The following is a 25937-nucleotide window of genomic DNA, read 5'->3' as shown; positions in this document are numbered from 1 at the left end:
AGGTTCCTCAGTGTGTATTTCACTGAACACCTCACCACTGGCTAGCAGGGACAACCATCAGCACTGAGGACTGGCTCAGTGCCATGATATTTACTGGATCTCATTTATCAAACCACCAAGAAAGTTCTTTCGAATTTCTGTAATTCCAAGTACAAATCACCAGGCACCACCACACGTGGGAGTCACATGGGTCCTTTCATCCGATTTGGAAGCACAAAGTATTACAATGGCAGAAAGGGGGGCAGGGGTTACTGGGCAACTCCAGCAAACCGGAGCAGTTGAGTTTTCAGAAGTAGCAGTTCCCAGTTAGGTCACTGGGGGCAGGGGACTGGCACCGCCAAACCTCTGGCCCTGAATGCCAGAGGGTACATAGACACACGCTCCCCTTCTGCTTGTACACACTATTATCAAGGCAAGTGCAAGGTACACAAAGGATTTTCCATTCAGACACAATCAGAGAGAACGTGATTGGACACAGTCAGACAAACAAACAAGTCAGTAGATTTAAATCAAAAAGACAGGAGCGTGGTCCTTTGGAGGAGGTGGCAGGCTCAGATACCACCCTGCCATCCACAATGCCCAAATTGGCCAGCTCTGTGCTGGTCACATTTCCTTTAATCTCAGGAGCACAAGTCACGTTAGCAGCTCACAGTACTAGAGATGCGTCCACCAGCAGTGAGAGCCTAGCAGACTGCATTGCATATTGGCCTGCACTACCAGTTAGTGCCAGAGAATTATAAACCCCCTAGAGAACGGCATATTCCTTGTTCAGGCCCCTGTGGAAGAAAGCAGAGAAATTGCCCATTTGCACGTTGGAGCAGAGGAGTGAGAAAGGCCAGGTGCAGATTTAGCAGGGCAGTTTGACTTAGAAAGCAGGTGAGCTCTCCATTCTGAGTTTGTCCCCGGGCCGGGAGCGCAGGCACTGGACGTGGCTCAGGCCCAGCAGATGGCATTCAGGTTCACAGGCCAACCACAGCAGAGTGACCGTACTTAAAGCCTGGGACCCCAACAGCTGAGCTAGGAAGATCAAAGCTAGTGCTTGGGAACTCTTTCAAGGGGCCAAGTCATGCAGGTCCAGCTGCCCGTAGGGAGCAAACCAGCATTGTAGACTGGGGACACTCCAGCTTTTATCGATCATTCTCTTACTGATCTGCAGCAGAGAACAATTTGCCCATTCTCTTACCATGCTTCACCCCCAGTGTGCGCACCACCCCTTTCGGCCAACGAGGCTGCCTCACTGGCCCACAACAGCTGGGTATCAGGCCCAGAAACATGCTTGGCCTGGGACTTAGCTATTAACCTCCAACAGCCTCCAAGCTGAACACCAAAGTGGCAGCAGAGGCCCCTATTGCCACGCAGCTCCCAGTCCACAGCTGCTTTCATGGGTCCAACTGTTAACCTGATTTGCAGACAGCCCTGGAGATCCCTCAGTGCTCACACTGCAGAGAAGAGAGTCTCCAAGCCTTTCTAGAGCCCACTCTGGCTGGAGAAAGGGGCTAGAGACTTGCCCTTACTAAGTCACTCTCAGAAGTCTATTGGCAGCTGCTCTTGAAGGAGGAATGTGTAAGGCCACTAGAAGAACACGTCAGCTACCTTGGAACTAGCAGGTGTCCCCCAGAATCCAGTGCAAATATTCTCCCGAAACACCCAGTGGCATCGAGTCCCCTGCAGGGACAAGGTGAAGTGGGCTGGGGCCAGCAGCCCATTTCTGTGGGGCTTCAGAAAGTCTCCATCCCACGAAGTGCAGCCGAGGACACGGAGAACAGAACACCGGGGAAGCTGCCCGGTTCCCTGCTCGGCAGGCGTGCTGCAGGTGCAATGGCCCAGGAGTCAGAAGTACAGAGCAGGCTCACTGCTGAAGTCTGAGAGATCACGGTGATCGGCCGGGGTAAGCTACAGGAGAGAAGAGAGGAATTGGAGCAGAAGCCTTGCTAGTTCTATGGCCAGGGGTGCCCACGCTTTGGGACAGCAGTGGCCGATGACCAGGCCCCAGTTGTAGGCTGAATGTGCTTTATCAGTCCCCAGAGGGAGGCACGCAAGCTGATAGCTGCATTAGTCTCCCCGATGCATATAGGCAGCGGGAGACCACTGGCTGCAGTAGAAGCATCTGACCCTTGGTTCCACTGTGGGCTCCCCGCTCCACAACGCAGTGTTTCAGCGTGGAAGGATCTCCCCCTCTCCTCTGCATCCCAGCTGGCAGCAGCACTTCAGTGCTCGGCCAAGAGCCGGACCACAAGAAACGGGCTCAGGAAAGCACTGCTCTGAACCACAGACAACCCGTGTCTGCTGACTGTGAAGTGGGCACAACCTCAGAACAGCAGTGACGCTCCCCTCACCCGCAGTCTGCCCCTCCTGGAAAGCAGCGCCCCCCCCGCCCCCCCACAGCCGTTCATCCTGCCTCTTCCTGCCCAGCGCAGCTCACCAGCCCTCCAGGGAGAGGGCCTCGCCACACAATGTGACTGAGCAATGGGGGGGGGGGGGCGCGCACATGACCCCACATACCCCCCACCCACTCCTGCACACCTCTGCTCAGAACTCTCACCATGACCTGGTTCCCTGGAGGATTGGCCTCTTTCAGGAGGGGCCCGGCGGCACTGGCAGGCTGCTCCCCGTATTCCTGCTCCTGCCACTTGCTGAACTCCACGGAGTGTTTTGGAGTGTAACTGGAGAAACCTGTATGGAGGAGACACAGACACGTCAGAGCAGAACCCCATCAGCCAGTCAGCTGCTCCCTCCCTCCCCCAAAAGGGGGATTTCCTCTGGGCCACCGTCACTCAACCCACAGAGGGTCCGGCCCAGCCTGCTGCACACAGGAAGAGGATTCACTGCCAGGCTCCTGTCAGGGGGTTGTTTGGGGGCTAGCGGAGGCCTGGGCCCCAAGGGTGGGGCTCTGCCCAAGTCTAGTGGCTGCAGCTGCCCCCTCTGCAGATGCCCCTGCAGTTACACTCAGAGGGGGAGCAGCAGGGCAAACACTGACAATGCACAATCCACTCAAGGGGGAGGAGCTTGGGACTCCCCTCCCCCTATTTGGGCCTTGTCCACATTAAATTCCTTTTAAACACCCACTTCTGCTACGCTGCTCACAGGGACTTCAGGAGCCCTGCAGCCATTTGCCTATTGCTGCTCCCTAACCTGCCTTGATCTGGGAGTGGGGTCAGTCCTGCTGGGTTGGCTGCAGAGCACTGACACCAAGTGGGTGCTGCCTAAACCCTGGTGAGTCCCAAGCGCCAGCACTGCCAGCAGGTAGGTCTGGAGCAGGAACAGGCTGGCGACAGATTGCCCGGCTCACCTGAGCTGGGCACGTTGGCGTGCATGGTACAGGTCGGGCGTGGAATGAACAGGGAAGGGGGCTTGTCCTCCTCGTCCTCCTCCACTTCTGAGGCAGACTCTTCCTCTTCCTCCTCCTCCTCCTCCTCCACCAGCGAGCTCTCGGAAGGGTACTCAAACGTGGTCTGCAGGCTTGTCTCACTGAAAGAGATCTTCATCTGGAGAAGAGCAAGGAGAGTCGTTGGGAACCAGGCCACAGAGCTGCCACTACCTACTCCAGCTCAGCCAGGTTGCTGCCAGCAAAGTGCCAGGACAGGTGCTATGACTTTGCTCCTGGTTTAAGATGCACCTGACCCCCGACTCACCCACAGACCCTCCCAGCTTCACAGCACTATCTAAAGGGCAGACAGCAAACTGGAGCAGGATGTGCAGCCCAGAATCCCCTCCTGGGCTTCCCGCTCCCCTTCCCTGGGTCAGGGGCTCTTAGTGCGGACTCCTCGCCTGTCATGGTACCACCAAGGAGGAAGCCCTCAGATCAAGCCAGGCCCCAGAGCACCAAACAGGTTCTGGGTCAAACCCAACCTTCAAATCTCAGCATCACTTCAGAGCTCGCTGCAAGGAGCATCCGTTCCCCCTACAGATTGCTCTGGCCGGGGGGCTTGCATGCAGTGCACCGCAGCAACCCAGTCTTCTATGACTCCCCCCTCCACAGGCCCTGCCTGGACACAAGGGAGCAGCCCCTCTGCTCCAAACATCAGGAAGTGCCTCCCCACACATGAACATAACCCCAGGGTAATGCTCACCAAACGGTACCTGTCTCCCCCACTTCTCACTCTCCCTGCCCCCAACGTGGCAGCTGAGGCCCCACAGGCCTGTTCAACTGCAGGGTGAGGAGCTCTGCCAGCCCAGTGAGCAATGGGGAAATGGCAACATCCTTCGCAATCAGAGCCCAACAATGCCCTTGCCTGGAAGGGGAGGCTGGCAGCTCCTGCCAGGCCAAACTGCTGGCTAGAACCCAGTGAGACCTGCTGCCTGGCTGGTCCCCAACGTGCCCACAGGCATGTCTGGTCAGTTTCCCCAATGCAGTTCTGGGCAGCAGAGGAAGCACTAAGAGCCTGATCCAATTACCTCTGCTCCTGCTCCCAGCAGCAATGACCAGAGCTGTTCATGGGGCGGGGATCTCAAAAGAGAGGCCAGGAAGCACCTGAGATCCCTGCCCTAACCATAGTTGCCATGGGACAAGGAGGGGATCTTACTGCTAGCCAGTAAGAGCAGACAATAGGTTGGCACCCCACTTTCCTCCCACAACCCCAGCCTTGCCCTTCCTGTTCTTAGCCTGAGCCAGCACGAGACACAGGAGGCACCTGCATCTTCCCAGCAAGGTTTGAGAATGAAGAAAGCAGCTTCCAGCTGCAGTGACGTGAGGGCCACAACATGGAGGGCAGGCTGCCCTGGTCTTCGTAGGCTAGCGCGCCCAGCAGAGGCTCTGCCCCTTGGGAAGCGCAGCAGGCACCAGCTGGCAGCCAGCTGATAGCGAGAGTCCATCCCCGCTCAGCCATGCCAGGCAAGCAGGGCATCATGTCCAGACTCCAACCTGCCCGGAGACTGGTCACAAGGACGGGCTTCCTAGCTGCACTCAGGTTTCTAAGCTGAAGTGTTCTAATTATCTCTGTAGCATTTGAGGGGGAGGAGGGGAGCAGGTAGTGCCTCTCCCAACTGCCTCCCCTCAACCCTGGGCAGCTCCGATATGGGCCAGAAGCATCCCCAGCACCTGTTACCCCTTCCCTGCTGGGCTGAAGGAGCCCCAGGGAAAGCAGGGCAGGGCTTGACTGGCTCTGCCTGAGTCTAGGGTAGCCTCTGGAACCGGATGGCTCCCCAGCCCTACACAGCCTTCGAGAGAGGTGACACCAACCAGCAGTTCCAGTTCCTGATTCTCTGCCCCAGCCCTGGGCAGAGCAGCCTGGGGGTTACCCTAACCCCTACTAGCTGGCGTCAGCCCCCTGGGGACCCCACTGCTGCTTGGAATAGTTGAGCACAGCCTGCAACAGCTGCTGCCCCTTCCATGTCTGATGTGCCCCTCTGCACCCCAACATGCCACCTGCACCCAGGGCGGTGGGAGCGGTGAGGTCAGAACCAAACATGCCAGCTCTTTGTCCACTGGGGAGCCCCTCCACTCCGCTCCACAGCACGGGAATCACAGCTGCCCAAAATAGCTGACTGTGACCCCTGGAGCCTGGGGCTGAAGGGGAAGGTGTTGAAGGAGAAGGGATTGCATTGGTGTACCCAGAGTCTGGCATCATGAGGCTGGTCCCCATGCTAACCAGCAACACGTACCCAGTCTCCCCAGGGACACACAGCAATTGTAAACAGGTGTGCTACAGGAGGTCCTGAGCAGGGACCAGATGGCCTCTCACTGGGGCATGGGAGAAGGAAGGAGCTAGAATAAAACATCAGCCAGTTATGACAAGCAGATGTTTGGAAAGGGATGGGAACCTCCTGCTTCATGACTTGGCCATTGGCAGTGGCAGGAGACTGACTAGATGGCCCGAGTAGATCCAGGATAGCACAGCGGGGTACCACAGTTCCCACACTAGGAGCTGTGCCCCAGAACAATCCTGCACTGGCCTGGAGATGGGCATTTTCCATCCCACATTTTGGTTCAGTGATCCTAAGCAGCTCCAGAGCCCTACTCCACAATCCGGCTGCTCAGAGATCCAATGAGTTAGCACCTGAGGCTTGGCCAGTGTTGCTCCTGAACATGCCGGATATCAAGGGGAGGAGCGGTGCCAGGCTCCAGCAGTTAACCTGGAGCTGGCAAGGACAGAGGGACACCAACTCTGTTGGACGGCAGCTGAACCAATCCGATCATAATTCCATGTCGAAAGAACAGCTGCAGACAGACTAGCCAAGGTGCCAAGCCACTTCATGCAAGAAGTGGCATAAAGAACATTGAGAAGAGAGGAAACAGTGGCCAAAAACGCCCACAGCTGCAGCACTCTGGGGACCAAGGCTATTCCTGGGGTGCTTTCAGGAAGGGCCCAAGGGCATCACCTTGAAGGCACAGTAGACAGGCAAGGAGCAGTAAATAGCGCTGGGGGCAGAGCGGGTTCATGCGGAGGGCAGAACCCAAGAAGTAAGTGGCGAGCAGCAGAACATGAAGATTTCCTGAGACGCCCTGAGGCTGGGGGTGGGCAGGACTGCCTGGACTGGACACTAAGCTGACTGGTTCCCCTTCACCTCAGGCAGCAGGACTCTTTGGAGCTGAGCCCTAGCGACAGACAGGGATTGCTCTGCAAGGTGCTGGCCAGCCTTTGGTTTGGTAGCCTGGGGGTTCCTCTCTTCCTGCACTGGAGCCCACCAAGGGTGGTGCACACCACACCCCTCGTATGGGCAGGCTGCCCCAGCTAACTGCCATGTTACCGCAGGACCCAGCCCCACTGAGGCAGGTGCAGCCCATCTGCATTAGGGTAACACAGACAATGCAGTTACCCCAGAGAGACACCTCCACACAGACAGGTTGTCCATGATGCTACCTCACTAGTGTCCGTTACCAGCATGCAGGGTGACAAGCAACGCACTGTGAACCAGCCACATTATGGAACCTGAAGGGGCTCAGCGGGGTTGGAGGAGAGAAGCTCCGAGCCAGCCATGCAGAACAAACAGTGGCCTCACTGCACAGGACTGGGCTTGGCGCTGCAGCTGCTCACCCACGAACAGTGCTAGTGTAAACAAGCTCATTCAGTTTCCAGTGTATTCCCCTAAACCCAGCCCTCCTGCTCAGTTAATCCATGAGATCCCCTGACGTAATCCTGACCCTTGCTCCCCAGTGTCTCCGCTCTGGAAGTGCCAGAGCAGCTGACAAGCTCCACATCCACGCACTTTCCTCCTCTCGCCTCTGAGCAGCACAGCCGCACAGGGCAATGCTCCCCCACTGAACTGAGAGCAGAGAGCACCAACCTCAATGGAAGGAGAGGAAGTTTAAGTCAGCCCAATGATCAGAGTTGGATTTTGGGCAGGACACCCAGTTAATACCCTTCCTCGTCTGGAAGAGTGCCAGAACCTTCACCCACCAAAGAATCTGGTCCTCGGACAGCCACTTTCAATCACCCCTTACAGCCCTATCAGTTAGGAGAGGCAATCGCAGCACACACACACCACACCAGGAGCACCTGGTTTCGCTTGTTGCTTCCCACCCCATGCTACACTTGCGCTGCCACAACTTCATGTGAGAGAACTGCCAAGATACAGGCCTGTGGTGGGGCAGTCTCAGAGATGGAGTGGACTGGAGGGACACTCAAATCCTCCAGGAAGCAGACAGTATTAGGGAGATCGATGGAGCTACTGGCAGTAGGGCCTTTACAGTTAGGATCAAGGAACGGTAGGGCTGATTCCGCTGGGAGAAAGCCTTGCTAGGGTTCAGAAGGGTTATTGATCTAGGGGAAACAGCAGCCAGTAAGTGGAAGATGGGGTTAAGGGAATGCTAGGCACTCACTAGTCACACTCACTGTACACACATGCAAGCAGCCTGCCGGCCAGGGCCTAACATTCACCCTTAAGGACTAAGAGCAGAATGATTTCCCTAAGCACCTGCATTCACACCATCGGCTCCTGGGAGTCGTTACCAGACTTGGGACTTTCCCATGTTGCAACATGTTTCTGCTTCTGACCAGCTGAGCAGCATTTTGGCAGCCAGGCACAGCCTAGCTGCTTTGACCTTCCTCCAACCCAGGGTGTTGGATTCCTGTCCACACACCTGTTACGGAAGGTCAGTGAGCAGGACACACTCTGGGGCAAGTGTGGCCACAACACAGGTAGCCCCCCAGAAAGTCACTGGGGATAGGCGAGGTTAAGATTCAAGCTCACCTCTGTAGGCAAAGTGGCTCCATGCGCTCCGAACGGGCTCTCACAGACGGGCTGTGCATTAAACAAAACCAGAGTCTCTGGGATCCTGAAGAGAAGCAAAGAATCGGGACAGGGGTGGGAGTTCCCTACTGCGGCCAAGGCAGCCTGCCTGCGCTTAGCACATTCCAGCTGCTGCTCAAGGAAACAGGACTAAACAGATGAGAGCAAGAGACAACCCTGACCCTGCTACTGGCTTCTCCAAAAGAAAAGCCCCCTGCGCAGCTCCCCATTGTGGGTAGCACTAAGCCAGCACGGCACCATACCGTGAGCACTAGGCAGGCTGGGGTTTGCACCACGCTTGGTGCACATAGCAGAGATTACACCAGTGTACAGCACTGCCGGCCCCCAGAGTTTTACTGGGCCTTCTAAAGCAGAGACTGTAAATCTATTTGCTAAACTGGGAGCTGCAGACAGTATTTCCAGGAACAGTTTGAGCTCTTCCCCCCTGGCCGCAGGTGTCCAGCAATAAAGTTATCCTTCTGCAGTTTGCTCGTGATGTTTACATTATGGCTAGAAAGAAAAAAAGGAGTGTCTGTACAGGCTTATCTCAGAGCCTTACCTCCCCAGGAAAGGTGGGACTGGGGGGAGAACATCTCACATTTTTCACAAGGTATTCACACAGCAGTGATGCAGGAAGTGGGTTCTAGATCGTGGAATCACAACGGAAAGCCTCTAGCTAACCTCTGCCTGGGATACGCAGGCTTCAGAAGCGAAGTCAAAAGGCACCAGCAGCCAGCTTGCTTCGTTTTATTCCCAGGACAAATGTATTCAGGGCCCAGTCACAGGAGCGCACCAGTCTGTGCATTTCAGCTGTGAAACCCCCCCGTTGCTGAGGGGCCATTAGCAGAAGGAGCAGAATGGTGCACCACAGCTGGTGTAGCTGACTCAAGTTCTACTCTTATATCTTAACTGCAGGTGCTGATGTCTCAATGTTTCATTTCACCAATTACTTTACCGAGCCCCATGCCACAAACGCCACATCCTAGACAGAAACACGTCTGAGCATTAATGCTTCATGGCGGGATGGAAGCCGTCCCCCACTGAGTGTTGAGAATGAGGCAGGGCTCTCAGAGAGGCACACGGTGCTGGTAAGCCATGTGACGTCTGTTTCCACGGCAAGTAACCTGTTTACTTGCCAAGGTTTCCCAAGTACTGAGAACAGAGCACAGTCTGATCCCAAGGGGGCGTAGGTTGTGCCTGCAGGCAGCATAACAGACACACATGGATCCAACAAACAGCACCATAGATTTTTAATCTATGAAGAAATCCAGGCCCATGGTTTGGGGCAGTGCTGAACGGGTGAACACACCAGGGTCCCAACCACACTTCAGTGTTAATTCTAGCCAGGGTGTGTCACAGCCGCCCTGCCCAAGTCTCAGCTTTACGGTCTGCTCAGGCATTCGCCAGGCACTGCATGGGCTGCACAAAACGTAACATTCTGCATGTTTACTACATCTCACAGCTCCACATGGGATTCTGAATCCAGGTCTAACCAGGAACAGCTAGTGGCTGCTCCGAAGGAGGCCAACACTTCAGGAGATAATGTCTGAAGAAGCTTTAGGGTTGCTTTCAAATCTAGTCAGCTAGTTTAAACCTGCTAGTCCAGGGATGGGACATGCTTCTCCATAGGCAGCGAACCACAATCCCTCACCTGTACTGACAGTGCTGAGCAGTGGCATAGCCGTGTCAGCTCTGCGTAAGCTGGAAAGCTCGTCTCTCTCGCCCACAGAAGTTATCTTTTATTGGACTCTTACCTCACCCACCTGGCCCAGTGCTAAGCAGGACAGTGACTCAGTCTCACAAGCAGGTCTGCAGTGAAAGCTGTCCATTATCTCAGAGCTGTGGCAGCAGGGGCATCTATTCTGTTACTTAGGCTTTTTGAAGGGGAAGCAGTTTGGAGCCATTTGTCATGGAAAGTCCAGACACCACCACGATCCCAGCCCGGCTTTCTGCACCTATCCCCCTACAAGGCCCTCTCCTGCAGATCGACAACGGCTCCAGACTGTTCAGAGGTGCAGTATAAACAGAGCCGAAGGGGGAGGTACTGATCCAAATTCTCAGTTCCAGACTCCCCACTTCACTTTGTCAGCTCCTGCCAGCTGGATGCCAACGCGTGACAGAGCAAGGGCTGGCGCTACACCCGAGAACAAAGCATCTCAGAATAGACAGCTCTGTATCTAGGGACATGGAACTACATGGGAGCCTTCATGAACAGCCAGCCATGCCACCTACTTGCTCAACAGCCAGGGACAATGCAGTCCCATTGTGAATCACACTGGAACCTGTGACATGAGAATTTTCGGAAGTATCTGTACGAATCCTAGGCGTGCCTCAGTTTCCCTCTGCACTTTGCATTGTGGAAAAAAGTTTAAGTTTCCTACTCAAACAGCACAGCTGGCAGGAGGTCTGGGGTGTCACTTGGCTGTCTGGAGGGAATGAACAGGGTCACAAAACAACTGGCTGAAACAGACCCCAAATCAACAGAGCATTCAGCAAGGCAAAAAACAAACAATGAGTGAACCAGCCACAGCTAACAGCAGAAAACCCTGAGAAGACCGACAAGGAAGAGAGCAGGAGATGGAGTCCATCACAGCTTGGCCGGCTGACCACGGCACTGGTTTGACTATGGGTGGACTATGACTTAACCTCTGCCTGTCTGTACCGCAGAAGGACTATCACATTATGTAACCAGGTGACTAACAAACGGGTACCTTGGTTTTGAAAAGGCTGCCTGTGTCATGGTAAAAGCTCCCTGAGAGCACTGCTCCTGGAAGGAGCACAATATAAGCCTCTAGCAGGAACCTAGCTGGGCAGGATTTGCTGCAGAGAAACAGGGATTGCTGGTGCCAAAGGGACCCAGCACACTAAACAGGTCACTCTCAAGAGACTGGTTATGAGGCTAGGGCATGGAGTCCCAGGGTCTGGTCTATGACACACGCCAAGAAGGTTTCCATGCAGACTAGAGACACTGAGGCTAGTCCTCCCAGGGTTACTTGTCAGAAGGCATCAGGGAGGTTGTGTTACCATGACAGGTGATGACACAAGTATGGTGATTATAGAGCAGCCAAGTGCTGGCAGAACGTCATCTATGGAAGCCTGGAACAGTCTTGGAGAAGCTGGAAGTTTTACATCCCAAGGAGTAGCCCTATGGTAGCAGAGCATTTGCAAAGGTCCCAGGAGAACCATCCAGATTATGGCCCTCTACCTTCTTGGAAAGGGTTTTTGTCCAACTAGAAGGGGGATCTAAGAACAGCTATCACAAGATTTAAACCCTTCCAGTTTCAAAACACAGAAGACAGGACAGATGGTTCAACCTCATTCTAGATTGAAAAACCAGGCTCCGTGTCTTAGCTGGTGGAAGCCCACAGCAATGTGGGGATAGGGGAGCCTGGAACCGGTTCTACCATCACAGGTTACAGATTGCATCACTAGGCCTGCATCTCCAGCAGCCGCTTCAGGGCCCTGCAAGGGCTCTTCCTGGATTATTCTGCCAGTAATGCTGGACAAGCATTTTCCTGTCGTACTCTTTGCTGAGGCAGGGAAGGGGCGAGTGTGAAGTTAGTTACTCCATGCTAGGCTACTATGATGCCATCCCACAGGAGTCTGCCAAGGCAAGTTCTGTTCAGTGACTAACACTTTTGCCCCATCAGTTAAGCGTCAGTGTTTCTACCTGCACAGAGTAACCCCAAAATCTACCCTGGCTAGCATGCCAGGGAGCGCTGGGCTGCTGACAGAGGAGAGTGTCTATAGGATCAGACACCGGTTCCCAAGCCATGCTGCTCAAAGAGAGAATCTCCCCTTACAAAGCCAAGTCACAAAGCTGCTCTGTGTAATCAATACACTGAAGCACATGGCAGATGGGAGGAAGGCACCTGGACTCGAAATATTAAATTCCATGTAAGGGAAGAGAGTTTCAAATTCCTGGTGAGAAGAGGCAGTGCAAGGAGAGAGGCATCGAGGGCTTCAGGAAGTAGAGTTCTTCCAGAACTCAGCACGCTCTCAATATCAGCCCAGGCTGTGTTCCAACAGCCTCACAGCTCCATTGGGCAAGTGGAGTTTGTTACTCATGTGTGGCAGCGTAGCTATTCACCATGCCTCAGGAGAACGACTACACTCCCCTGCAGATAGGAAACTGCACCAATGTCTTCGGCAGCTGAGTTAGTAGCTTACCTGTTTAATGTAGGTAATGTCTGCAAGCTGCACAAACACACCTCCCCTCCCCACTTTCATAGAACAGACCTCATCCAAATGCAGAGTGAATTGCTATCCTGGCTATGGGAGGGGGAGGAGATAGCTCAGTGGTTTGAGCATTGGCCTGCTAAACCCAGGGTTGTGAGTTCAATCCCTAAGGGGGTCATTTAGGGATTTGGGGATTGGTCCTGCTTTGAGCAGGGGGGTAGACTAGATGATCTCCTGAGGTCCCTTCCAACCCTAATAATCTATGATTGTATGAGAAGCCTATTATTCTGGAATAACTATGACACTAACACTTCACACCCTACATTAATCCAAATGAATTTTCAAGTGCAGACAAGCCCCAAGACTCTTGATGCCATAGACAGACCTGAAGTGGAGATCTCCGTACCAGTAAAGAAGGATCCTGGTTTGTAGACGAGTCTGAGGTACTCCACATGTGACGGGCTGATGGATATGAGGAAGAACACAACCATGAGGCAGACCACCCCAAATGGCTCCTTTACAGAGAAGGAGAGTCAGAGGGTCACCATTCTGACCTTTCATCTACAGATGAGCCTGAGCCTTCTCAGACCTAGAATGGAATAGAAGCCTCCTGTGTTCTAGGAAATACTGGGAACAGAATCCCCTTATCCTGTAGAGGAGCTTCTCCTAGTGTTCAGAACTGAAGAAGACAAGTGCCAGTCTCTCAGTATTTTGAAAGAGGGTTCCCTCACCAAAAAAGAGGTTTAGAGAGCAGCAATAATGGAATAATGTCACTGGAGACTTTCCAGAATCAATGTGCTGGATATTTGTTCTACAAAGAAACAAAAAGATGCTTCCCTAATGGGGAAGGCAATAAGTCTCCCAAGTTGCATTGGAAGCTCCCAGTGTATCCTCAGACCTGCCATACAGTTTTCTTGAGGCGTTTGCTTATGAAATCTAGCGGTGTGTCTCAGAACAGAACCTGAGAGAGGCCTTGCTCAGATGACTGCAAGCTAATAGCACTCAGCTCTCAGACAAGTGTATGGCACTCCCTGTGGCATGCCCAATACAAACCGAAAGGACTGAGCGCAGACCAGGAATCTCATTGATTCAAACTGTCTTTATCTTTACCCAGGATCTCCCCCAAGACATAAGGTGCGGCTGATAATGGTTTCACTTCTCCAGGAACAGCCAGTCACACACATGCGGCCTGCCCAGGGATTATACTGCAGCTTAGTGGCATGTCCTCATCCCACTGCACAGGAGCAGGAATTTGGTTTTTATAACTGTTGTTTTTCAGTAGGTCACTGTTCACCCTGCTGCACTTGTAGAGGCTGACCAACAGCAACACACTGGAGCTAGCTGCAGACTAAGAGACAGCCCTGCAAGAGTCACCTTCAGGTTTTCTTTGCTGACATAAGAGCTATGGGTTCTGTTGAACCTCTGACTTTGTTTCCTACATGCACAGATGGCAAGGAAGAGGTTCCTACTTGCCTGCACTCATGCCAGTGCGGGGATTCTGAGCCCACTGGGGAGGGCCAATACCAGGGACTGGAGAGAAATTCTGTAAAAAACAAGTTAAATGGAACACTTCAAGCAGGTGTGCCAACCTCTTCCAATAGCAGGAGGTGAGAAAGCGGGTGTGCCAACCTCTTCCAATAGCGGGAGGGTCTGATCCAGCCCAGGGATTAAAGGAGACAGATCAGAGAGATTTTTAAATGTAATCCAGCAGCACCAGGGCCTTTCAATCCCCACTCCAAGCCAGCTCTTGCCTCAGGGTCTTGCTGAGCCACAGTGAGCATCACAAGTTGCCCGTGCGAAAGAGAAGCCTCCTGTTAGTGTAACAGCTCCTTGCGGGGTGGGCAGCAGGCAGAGAGAAGGGGCTTGTGGGCAGATCAAGGGCAATAGCCCTTCTTATAGAATGCAAACAGTCATCTTAATTGCTCTTTGTTAGAGGGGTGTTTTCCCAAGGCTATTCCTGGGGTTGTAGCAACCCTCCTTCTGGCAGAGGGGAGCGAGCACAGCAATATACTCCCTTTCCTTTCCTCTCCGTCCTCCAAGCCAACAAAGGCAGAGTGCACCGCTCCCACTGTGCCCTAGGCTCAAGAGCCATGGGCTGGCTGTGGTTTGCAGCATGGTGCCTGTTTCATGAACTCTCCCTTCTTTCACATCACAATCTAGGCACAGCAGCATTACAGCAGAGTGGGGAGAGCGGCTGCTCCTGCGAGAAGGCATCTGGCTCACTACTGACTAAGAGGGACGAGGTGGGTGAGGTAATAACTTTTATGGGTGAGAGAAGCTTTCAAGCTCCGCAGAGCGCTTCTTCGGGTCTGGAAAAGGCACTCAGATGGTGTCTACACTGCAGTTAGACACCCATAGCTGGTGTTACTGGATAAGATGACAGATCAGCAAAGCAGGAGTCTGCCCACCCAGGACTGGATCTCTCCTGAAACAGGACTTTGACCACAGAGCTCATTCATCACTCCCCTTTACAATCCACTTTTTGCTCTGCTGTGTATTACAGCCTTGTCCCTGCAGGCGGTAGGTGTGATCTTCCCAGCAGTAATAGGAACCATAGTCAGCTTTACTGGAGCCTGCAAGGCAGCAGAGCAATGGTAGGAATCCATTCCTGGAGCAGGTCACATTTCATATCGCCCTCAGCGAGGCTCCATCATGCAGAGGGGGACACATACATTAGGGATGGAGGGAACAATATGCCGACACTGCTACCAACAGTTCAGCTCCATTGGCGTTACAAGCTACAGGAAGGACTCCAGGAGGCCACTGGTATTTTAAGGACCATGTCACCTAACTCTGCTTAGACCAGGTCTGCACAACGGTGCTTCATTTGTGGCTGCCAGCACCTGGCCTGGATGACAGCTCCCGCATGTCCCACTGATTCAGTTCTGCTGGGGGTACCTGGTAGAGCAGCAGTTCTAAAACCTCACTGCACCACAATCCCCTTCTGACAACAATTACTGCATGGCCCCAGAAGAAAGAACCGAAGCCTAAGCCCACCCGAGCCCTGCTGCCCAGGCAGCGGGGCTCGGGCTCTGGCCTCAGTAAGTCTAACGCCAGCCCTGGCAACCCCATTAAAATGAGCTTGCAACTCACTTTGGGGTCCCAACTCCCAGTTTGAGAACCGCTGTGGTAGAGCAATTGAAGGGCAGACTGACTGTCGAAGCACCATTGTGCAGACCTGCTCTGAGCAGGGTTACATGGCATGGTCTTTAAAATGCTTGTTCCTCATTCCACGAAGAGGAACATTTTTGTTGAAGAGCCTTTTAATTTTAAATGGATATTTGCATACCATGTTTTAAGCAGCGCAGTGACATTAGAAAATGCACCAGGTTGGAATGTGACATGCGTGTCTGCAGGGAGACTATCACCAAGAAGAGCCCTTCACAAGCAGCAGGAGGAAAGCACTGGGTTTAGATAGTTTCATAGCCGAAGGATCTCACGCTTCTATTTGTACCTGGCTGCAACTCATCCAATGCCGCAAGCTCCGCACTATGCAAAGCAGACCAGAACAAGTCACACTAATGCTGAGACCTCCGCTGGCTCTCCAGCCATCGGAGTCCTGCTCATCACTTACCAAGCCTCAGATGGCCTGGTGCACAGCTAGAGACAGGCGCTCCAACAGTACCCCTGAGCACTGGATGCTCACTGGGGACCAGGCACCTCTTAAGAGTCAGGGCGCAGCTCCAGAGCTGGAGACACGAATCTCTGAACACACAGCAGGTTCTACACCATGACCTATAGGCAGCCTCGCAGGCAGAGGAAAAAGGAAGGCTTCAAACCAAGACTAGCATCCCCCTCCCACAGAGGCCTCCTCCTTTCTTAAGCAGCCTGCAATCCTTTCTGCCAACTAGCACAGACATGACAACCATCAGGTGCTTGAGAGAAACCTAGATTTGTATCTTGGCTTTGGCAGATGACCAGCCTGAGAGAGAGACTGGGTCACATGAGCTCACTGGGGATAGGTTTTACCCCACTATATCCCTCCCTTCCCTGCAAGGCCCAGAGGGTCCACACCCTGCAGTGAAGCCCAGCTCTCCCTCCTGAAGTTGCCATTCTCGGAACAGCTCGCTAGTCTGTTTAGGTCCCTGTACCACTTCAAGGCCCCGGGCATGCTGACACCCTATACTGAAAGGACAAGCCACCTGTTAAGGACTGGAGATCACCACATAAGCCTCTGCCCCCCGGCCTGCCAGAATAATTGTTAGTTAATTCCTCTCTCAGCCAGCACACACAGTCTGCTCCTCACCAAAGCATCTCACAGGTGAGCCGGCTGGATGAGCAGACAGCCCGACTTGTGGTTTCAGATGGAGTATACTTGCCACATGGCACTTTGCTACATTACATCCTAAAGCCATGAGGGCTCAAGTAGAACCAAGTGTGGTTGAAACATCCAACTCTAAAATAGTTTGCTGTACTTTGGAACTACCTGGGTAAGGCCTAAAGGACCCTTGCACAGGAACAGGAAACAACTCACATGTCCCAGATCCTGCACATATGCGGCACCCAAAACAACACATTTATTATTGTAGGGTCATCTCACAGGCCTCAGCCTTTATTTCAGGGGAACAAGCTCTATGGAATCAGGAGAAGAAAAACAGAACTGCAGATAAGCCCCCGGGGAAATTTCCCCCCCGCCCCCCCAAGGTCTGGGGCAGGAAGACAAAGGGTGGTCCTGGTCCAGCCAGCTAATGCTCAGCTGAGCACTGCACTCTGCCATCTTTGGGCATGGATGACAGCGTGGCAACAACAAGGAAGGGTACTCAGTCTCCTAGCAGCCAGCAAGTGGAATGAGACCAGCTAATCACAAATCTGACTGTAAAATACGTCAGAGCAGGAACCAGGCTGTTGAGATTTTATGCACTTTGCAGAGCCATGGCTGTGTCTGCACATTCCACAGCGGGCACAGTAATGCAGGCCCCATTCTTACTGTTTCAATATCACTCATTAAACTAAACATAACACTAAACAAACAGCTCAATCAGATTGTATGGCGAACACAACTGACACACGGAAGGGCAGGTTTACCAGGAAAAATATATCACTTCGAAGTCAAAGAGAGGCTCCTCTCCTGGAGAAGGACTTCCCCTACACAAACCTTTCACTGGAAAAGCAGAATTTCACCGTGATCACGTTTACTATCAGTTGTTACTTTCCTAGAAACCATGTCCAGGCCTTGTGCCCATTTCTTATAGTTCGGGCTGCGAGTCTCTCAAGGAAGTCTCAGATTCTGTGACTTTCTGTGACTTCTGCAGCAGCTGGTGCTGGCTCAGGGGATGCCCAACTTGGGTAGCCCCTGGCCAGCAGCAGCAGTTTGGGTGTGCGTGAGATGGGCTCAGGGCTAGAGGTTGGGAGAGCAGGGGGCACTTACCTTAGGGTGGGGGGCTCCCTGGCTGCCACTGGCATGGTCCTGCAGCTCCTAGGTGGAGTGGCGCGTGGGCAGCTGCAGGCTCTGCCCCTGCAGTGCAACCAGTGCTTGTGGAGCCCCCTGGCCCCTCTGCTGCTTAGGAGCTGCAGGGACACCCACAGCCCCTGCCAGCCCTCCCCACGCCCCAGCACCAGTGGGGGTTCCAGGCCACTGCCCTCCCCCGCAGCACCCGGGCCACCTCCCCCAGCACCCATGGCGCTCCCAGACCAGTCCTCACAGAGCACCCGTGGCCCCCCTACCCAGGTTTTAGTTAGGCATACATAGTAAAAGTCATGGACAGGTCATGGGCCATGAATTTTTGTTTACTGTCCATGACCGGTTCATGATTTTTACTAAAAATACCCGTGACTAAAACAGCCTTACTTCCAGTGTGTTGAAAAATGGGAAAGTGTGCTGTGAAGAGCTACAAAAATGATTCAAGATCCACAGGACAAAGAGAGGAGCAGAGAGCTCAAGATCTAAGAAAAGATCAAGAGGCAATTTGATCAGTCTGTAAGTTCCTACAAAGGGAGAAGACATGACACTGAACATGCAAATATGCATGCCCACGGTGCCAAGGAATGCTTACCACCGGCACCAGTGACAGTGCAGATCTAGGACGTGTTCAAAGCACTACAGCGCATGCTAGGCATGGAACCAAACTACTGCCAGGAAAGGAACTATATTGAGACAACCTGTCCTCTAAACCACGAGAGGGCAGTGGTGTGGGCTTCTGTGTCTAGCTATAGATCTCTGCTCTATAATTATGGGTTCTCCAACCGCTCCACAGCATACACCACCACCCCCAACCTTCACGACTCTGAGTGAAAAGTAACAGCCCTGCAGCAGCAACAGTAGTTGCTTACGTGTTAGGGGAATGCTGGGAATATATCTGGGTACTTTTAGCGTGGTAATAGTTTTGTCCTTGGTGAAACATCTCCCGCTGCTTACTGCTCTGTTCCTCTCCCCCGCTCAGGCCTTTCTCCTTGTACACAATGCCGCCCTTCTTGCACCAGCCCCCAAGGTGACTCCGGTTGACTCCTATGTAGCTGTGTGGCCTCCAGAAGCAGCAGCTAAGCTGGTTCTCTCTGTTTATTTCCTACTGGTTTTACAAATCTCCAGTCCATGGAAAGCCAGAACTCCTGAAAAAGCAGCAAGAACCAAGAAAATACAGCTCTCCATAGCCCATGGTGAGGAATCCACTGGTACAAAAGGTGCTGAGATGCACTCTCCCCCTGTAATATACAGCCAGAGCTGAGATCAGAGGTGCTGTGCTCCGTCAATATAAATGAGAAGGAACTGCTGGCAAGGGCTCAAATTTTGGGACTTGCAGCAGCCAAGGCTTGGATTTGTTAACCTTCTGGGCAGAGTGCAAAGCACATTTCCCCCCTTCCCTGGTAAGGAGGGTGTGAGCTCAGGTGGCTCTAGCTACATCAGTCCTTTGTCAATGTTTATGAGTGGCACCGAGGAATGGAGCTTAGACATCTGAAGAAGTAAATTATTCTTCCATAAACTGCAAGTGACAAAGTTGACACAACTGTCTTGTGAACAACCTCCTTACTGGTAAGTTAGCAGCAGAGATGGAGGCTTGCTCTTGTTCAGATACACTGCTAGTTTGTAGTCGTCAAAAGCAAAGAGCCAAAACTCGCTGATAGTTGGACTGTCAACAGTAGAAACCTCCAAGATCTAGACACCACATACATTCAAAGGAACACAGAAATGACCAGTCCAGATCAGTGATCTGTACAGCCATGTATCCTGTCTGACAGTGCCTAGCAGCACATGCTTCAGGGGAAGGTGTAGAAGATCCCCGGGGGTGGAGGGGAGAGAGATTATGAAATAGCTTGTCCACAGGGAAAATTTCTGGTACTGGTTAGCTTATGTTATGAAGCAGGAGAATTTATATGGCGGTTCTCATTATCCATATAAGTACTCAGTCCTTTTCCAGATCCTTGTACACGCTTTGTTTCGATACTGTATTGCGGTAGGGAGTTCCACAGGCTAGCTATGTAGTATGAAAGTTATTTCCTGAAATGCATTTACTCCCTTTCAATTTCACCAAACGTCCCTTTGCTCTTGTACTGGGAAAGGGTAAACTGGAGTGCCTGATTGACCCTCTCCCCTATGCTTTGCTTTATGCCCCTTTCACGACCCCTTTATTCCTCTCTCCTTCAGTCCCAGTCTTGTCAGTCTCTAACCATAAGTCAGTCTCTCTAGGCCTTGTCAATTTTATCACCATCTCTGACGCACCCACCCCCATCCTCTAATTCAGGGGTTCTCAACCCCTAAGGGCAGGGGTAGTCAACTATTTCTTGTCAAGGGCCAGACCTCAGAGATGACAATAATAAGATTTTGGGGATTGTTCAAAAGCATCTGGCAGTCCAGATTTGGCCCGTGCTCTGCCTATTGACTCCCCCTGCCTCTACTAAAAGATTTGCAACAGGGAGATCTGAACCAAGTGTAAGCTTACTTTACTGCAAACATTCCACATAAGGGCATATTATTGACTTCTGAGACGATTACATTGCCCTTAGGTATTTTCTAGCATGTTTTGTACATCAACCTAGTTTGTTTTTTTGACTGCCACTGTACATTAAGGAAAGATATTCACTAAGCTCTCTCGAGTTGTTAATTTAGACTCTAGCTCTGTGAGTAGTTCAGGTTATTCCCTCCAGTACAAGTTACTTTGCATTTATCAACAGTGAGTTTCATGTCATCCTGCTGTCCATTCATCGAACTTTGTTAGATCCCGTTGAAGTTCCTAAGTCTTCTGTAAGCTGATAAGTTTGTGCCACTGTACGCTGTCCAGCACAATGAACATTAAACAGTGACAAAGACCAAAGCGGCTGTACTCCCTAGCTAACTTTCCACATTCAGTTCATCCAGTTCAGAAGTTTCCTCTAAATATTACACCTGCTTCTGCCACCCTGTGGACTATTTCCCCCAAAAAGTCTGAGTTAGGTTAGAGGTTTAGCTAGCGCGATGTATTCTGCTGTAATTCCCACTTTGGTTTGGTAAAGACAAAAAAAGACATTTGGTGTCACGTTTCAAACTTACAAGCCAGTGGCATTATAAGCTCTTAACTACTAGGCAATACAACAATGTATTTTAGTATTAGATGCTGTAACAGTTCAAGCCTGCTCCTCTGTCTAGATGATTACATCAATATAACTATGCCTGTTACACATGCATAAATATGCACAAAGTAGGATTCTGAATCTCAGGCTCACAAGGGCAAAGTCAGTTCCCACCTAGTGAGAAGATCTGGCAGTTATTATGTCTTTGAAAGCCATCTGACAGCAGTCCAGGCTGGCATGTGTATTTCTTGGAGTTATTTCAGAGCTGTACACGGATTCCATCCTAAACAAAAGGCACAGGGGTCTAATTTCAAGGAGTTAAGCTGCTGTTAACATCCCAAAGCTCTGCCTAGTGTGGCCCTACTAATCCCCGAGACACTAACAAGACCTTATTAACTCAGACAAGAAGCCAAGTTTATGTCGCCTCATTATACAGAACAGCAGCGAGGTAGCGAGCACATGGAGGGAAGTGCCACCGCATGCAGTACTGGGGAAAAAAGTTAGGTTCAACTCAGCTAGCCATCTGACACCTCGTGAACACTCTCATTCTCAATGTTCTCGTGAACATTCTCAATTAGTTCTGTTTAAAAGACAACATCTGAAATGCAGTTTTGCTCTGAAAAGTGACTGTAGCACACCCCGAGGGCTGTCTCCCATTCTGAGGATGTACCTAATGGAACAGAACCCTTCTCAGTCTCCCAAGGGCTGTGCTGGCTTCACAAGGCTAACAGGAGCAGAAGCCATTACCACTTCTGTTGCCTTCCTACCGCACACACAGGAGCTGGGAACATGAGCCTGATACACATGGGGAAGACATGGAGTCACTTTTCCGAGCAGAGCTGCCCTTGGCACTCCCGTCAGGTTACCTTTTTGCGGTGAGAGCCCATCTTGCTCATGCAGGACCTCTCCAGGGACAAGTAGCCGCCGATCACCTCAATCTCATTCACAGTGGGGTAGCGCTTTTTAAGCAGTGGCCCAAGATCCAGTTGGGGCGCATCAGGGCTCCCCAAGGTTTTGCCCTTGCTTCTGCTTTCCTCATTGTCTTCCTCTTCTGATTGCTGGATTCTGCTGGCTCCACCGTCGACCTCCACCCCAGAGTTGGGTGGCTTCCTTTTGGGCACTATGGTGAACGTATTGCTGCCTCTCTGCTGCAGGGCAGCAGAGGCAGGATGGGGTCTATACAGGGGTATAGCAGAAGCCTCCACCCCCAGGGCTGAGGTAGCTTCTTGGGGCTGCTCTGAGTCTTTCAGTCCTGCATCTGGGCCCATCCCCTGGGGCAGGCCCCCAGCGTCCAGCTCCACAATATCATCATCAATGTAAGTCACAGGCACCAAGAGCTCTTGAGGGGTTTGTGAGGGGGTTATGGGCTCCCCCTGTTGCTCACACACAGGCTTCAAGGATGACAAGGACCCTGCAGGCTCTGTCAGACACTGTCCTCCGCCACGGCGGGGCACAAAGAGGAAGGAATTCCGTGAGTTCAGGCGCAGATTGGCCAGGGCCTGCGCTTGGAGATCATAGGCAGGGATGTCGGCCAGGTCTGGCTTGGGAGCTGGGCGGATCTCAAAGGAGCCCCCGTCCCTGAGGACAGATGCAGACAGCGGCTGGAGAGGGCTGGGGGTGGCACTGGATAGGGGTGGCTGGATCTCTTTGCTCCTCTCTGGCTTTGGCCTTGTGTTGTCGCTGGCAAGGGAAATGCTTGGCGATGGCACCGGAGGCACCTTAGCACGCAGGCTCCTGCCTCCTGGGCTGGCACCGTGCTCCAAGGGGCCATTGGTAAGTGGAGCACAACTGCCTGGCCGTAGACCCCGGGGAGTGACAGTGAAGGAGTTGGAGCTGATCTTGTGCAGGAAGCCGCTGGCCTGGGAGGTGCCTGGGGGGGCAGCAGTGCTGACTGGGGAACCCGGGGCCTGCCGGTTTGGGGGGCTGGCCGGAGGGCCTGGGACCAGCTGGAGTGCTGTGGTGCTGACTGGGGAGTCCGGGGCCCAGCAGTTTGGAGGGCTGACCGGAGGGCCTGGGACCTGCCGGGTGGCAGCGGTGCTGACTGGGGAGCCCGGGGCCTGCCGGTTTGGGGGGCTGGCCGGAGGGCCTGGGACTGGCTGGGGGGCAGCGGTGCTGACTGGGGAGCCTGGGGCCCGCCGGTTTGGGAGGCTGGCCGGAGGGGCCTCGACCGGCGGGGGGAGGCGGTATAAACTGGGAGTCCAGGGACCCGCGGTTTGGGGGCAGCTGGCGGAAAGGCCTGGAGGCTGGGAGCAGGTGCTGACTGGGATCCAGGTTCTGCGGTTTACGGGCTGACGCCAGAGGGCCTGAGACCGGCTGGGGCCGGCACGTGCTGACTGGGGCAGCCCGGAGCCCGCAGGTTAGCAGGGCTAGCTGGAGGGCCTGGACCCGCTGGGGGCCAGCGTGCTGACTGGGGGACCCGGGGCCATGGTTTGGGGGGCTGGCGAGGCCTGGACCTGCCATCTGGAGGCGTGGTGCTGACTGGGGAGTCCCGGGGCTCCCAGCGTTTGGCGGCTGGACCGGAGGGCCTGGGACCGTGCGGGGCAGCGGTGCTGACTGGTGGAGAACGGGCCTGCCGTTTTGGAGGGCTGAGCCGAGGGCCTGGGACTGGCTGGCGGGCAGCGGTGCTGATGGGGAGCCAGGGGCCCCCGTTTGGGGGCTGGCCGGAGACCTGGACCGGCTGGGGGCAGTTGGTGCTGACTGGGGAGTCCAGGTCTGCGCGGTTTTACGGGGGCTGGCCAGAGGGCCTGACAGACCGGCTGGGGGGCAGGGTGCTGACTGGGCAGCCCAGAGCCCGCAGGTTAGCAGGGCTAGCTGGAGGGCCTGGACCCGCTTGGGGGGCAGCGTGCTGACTGGGAGCCCCAGGGCCCGCTGGTTTGGGGGGCTGGCGGAGGGCCTGGGACTGCCATCGGCATACGGTGCTGACTGGGAGCCCGGCTCGTGGTTTGGGGGCTGGCTGGAGGTCCGTGGGACCGGCCTGGGTGGCAGCGGGTGCTGACTGGGAACCCGGGGGCCCGCCGGTTTGGAGGGCTGACCAGAGGCCTGGGACCCGCTGGGGCGGTGCAGCGCTGACCGAGGAGTCCGGGCCGGAGTGGCCGTGGGCGGCGGCGCTGCTGGGGAGTCCGGGCTCCCAGGGCTGGGGGGCTGACAGGGGAGTTGGCTTCCGCGTCTCTGCTCGACGCCGCCGGCCCCGCGGCCACTGGCAAACTTCAGCAGCAAGCGGCTGACCTTGCCGGCCTGGCCAGCGCCTCGACCGGCTCGTACACAAGACCTGGGCGAGCGCGGATCTCGGTGAGCGCCGAGCCCGTGCGGGCCAGCAGTCCCGGAGCGGGTCGCGACCCCGCGGCGAGCGGCAGGGGGCGGGCCCGGGCCGCCCTCCGGCCGCGCAAGCAGGCGGCGGCGTCGGCTGGGACTCGATGATGAGGATGTTGTCGGCGGATCGGTGCGGATGCGGGCACGGCGCTTACAGCTCCAGCAGTTCCTGCAGCGGGGCGCCCGCGCCCCGCCGCCCGCCCCCGGGCAGCCCCTGCGCAGCCGCCGCCGCTCGCTCTCCAGCCGCATGAAGGGGTTCTCGTGCAGCGGCCAGGCTGTCGGCCAGCACCAGCGCTCCTACGGGGGGCGCCGGGCCCGCCCTGCCTCCCGCCCTGCTCCGGCCCGCTCCCCGCCGCGTGGCGGCTCTGCCAGCTTGGCCGCTTCCGCTCCAGGATCTCCCGCTTCCACACGGCAGCGCCAACCCGCCGGCCGAGGAGAGCGCACCTCCATGGTGCCCGCGGCGTGGGGTGCGGACGGCACTGCCAGTCCCCGGGCCGCCCGCCGGCCGCTCCCGCCTTGCGGCCCGCCCTCTCCTCGCCCATTGGACAGCGCGGCGGCCCGCCCTCGCGCCCGACCAGCGCCGCCCAATGACAGCAGTTCCGTCACGGCGAGGCCGGCCGTTCCGGGTGAGAGGCGTGGTTGGAAGCCGGGGGCGGGGGCAGGTGTGCGCTGGCGGCGGGGTTCCCGCCTGGAGCCGCGGCGCCCGCGGCGCTGCGCTGTCTCCCGCGCTTGGCAGCCCCGCTCACTTGTGTGCGCGCTGGGGGCGCTGCGCTCGGCCGGCTCCCGCCCAGCCGAGCCGGGCTCCCCTGCACGGGGCCCTCTGCACAGCGCCCGGCTCGCCCCATGGGGCACCACGGAAAGGCTCCGTAGCGCCTCCTTCGGGGGTGCCGGGCTGCTGCGACCGCAGCAGGCTGCAGCTGGGGGCGGGATCCGCTCTGCTGTAGCTCCTGGGCCGGGCTCTGTGGCTCGCTAGGAAATCGCCTCCAGCACCGGGAGCCTCTCTTGAGCGGGAAACACGAGCAAGGTCAGCTCCGCCTTGCCAGCGTGTGTCCCTTTAAGAAGGGGAGGGAGATGCTAGGCTGGCCAGCAGCCCGATCGGAGATGCTGTTATAATGGCAGAACAGCCCTGTCGCCAGAACAGCTGAATTCACCGCCTGGGCTGCACCAGCGGCGCAATCGCCCTTTTCTCTTCCGGCGTAGGCTGCGCGGACGCTAGGAGGGTTACCGGGGGGGCTGTGCTGGTGGGGAGGCTTCTCTCACACACGATTGCTAGTGCTGCTTCTCAGAGGGGAACATGGAGCCCCCGGCCCGCAGAGGTCTTCCAGAGGCTGCATCAGGTCTCCTAGAGGTTTCCCTAGCTTTACAACAGGCTACATAAAAAGCACAGCAAAGTCAGTACAATAAAAATTTCATACAGACGATGACTTGTTCCTACTGCTCTGTGTACCTATACATGGAAATGTACCTACAATATTTATATTCCAATTGTTTATTTTATAATATATAGTAAAGATGAGAAAGTCAGCAGCTGTTCAGTAACAGGGTGGCTGTGACACTTTTGTATTCTTATATCTGAGTTTGTAAGCACATTGTTTTAAAGTGAGATGTAACTTGGGGTGTGCGAGACCAATCCTGAAAGGGGACAGTTTGGAAAGGTGAGAGCCACTGTTCTAGTGCAGACTAGGCTCAAGAATCCTAATGATTCTTACTAACTGGAGAGAAACAGATTCATAAGGAGCTGGTTGTATTGCTGGAAAGATTAATTGCTCGTTTAACAGCCTTTTAATCTATCTAAGGAA

General features: G+C 54.5%; 1 protein-coding gene across 1 annotated transcript; it reads right to left on the bottom strand.

Annotated features, from left to right (window-relative positions):
- TPRN (taperin) lies at positions 1-24680 on the bottom strand. Its single transcript, XM_075060691.1, is given in 14 exon segments — positions 1-1893; positions 2543-2673; positions 3290-3485; positions 21696-23019; positions 23309-23378; positions 23813-23869; positions 23872-24030; positions 24033-24072; positions 24075-24145; positions 24148-24357; positions 24360-24409; positions 24411-24466; positions 24469-24515; positions 24518-24680. Coding segments are annotated over 14 exon segments (2637 nt in total). The 3' UTR covers positions 1-1830.
- Positions 24681-25937: the final 1257 nt, after the last annotated feature.

Source organism: Chelonoidis abingdonii, chromosome 24 (assembly GCF_003597395.2).
Source record: "Chelonoidis abingdonii isolate Lonesome George chromosome 24, CheloAbing_2.0, whole genome shotgun sequence".
Classification (NCBI taxonomy): Eukaryota; Metazoa; Chordata; order Testudines; family Testudinidae; genus Chelonoidis; species Chelonoidis abingdonii.
Note: the sequence above shows the minus strand (reverse complement) of the source record. Positions and strands in the feature narration are given on the sequence as shown.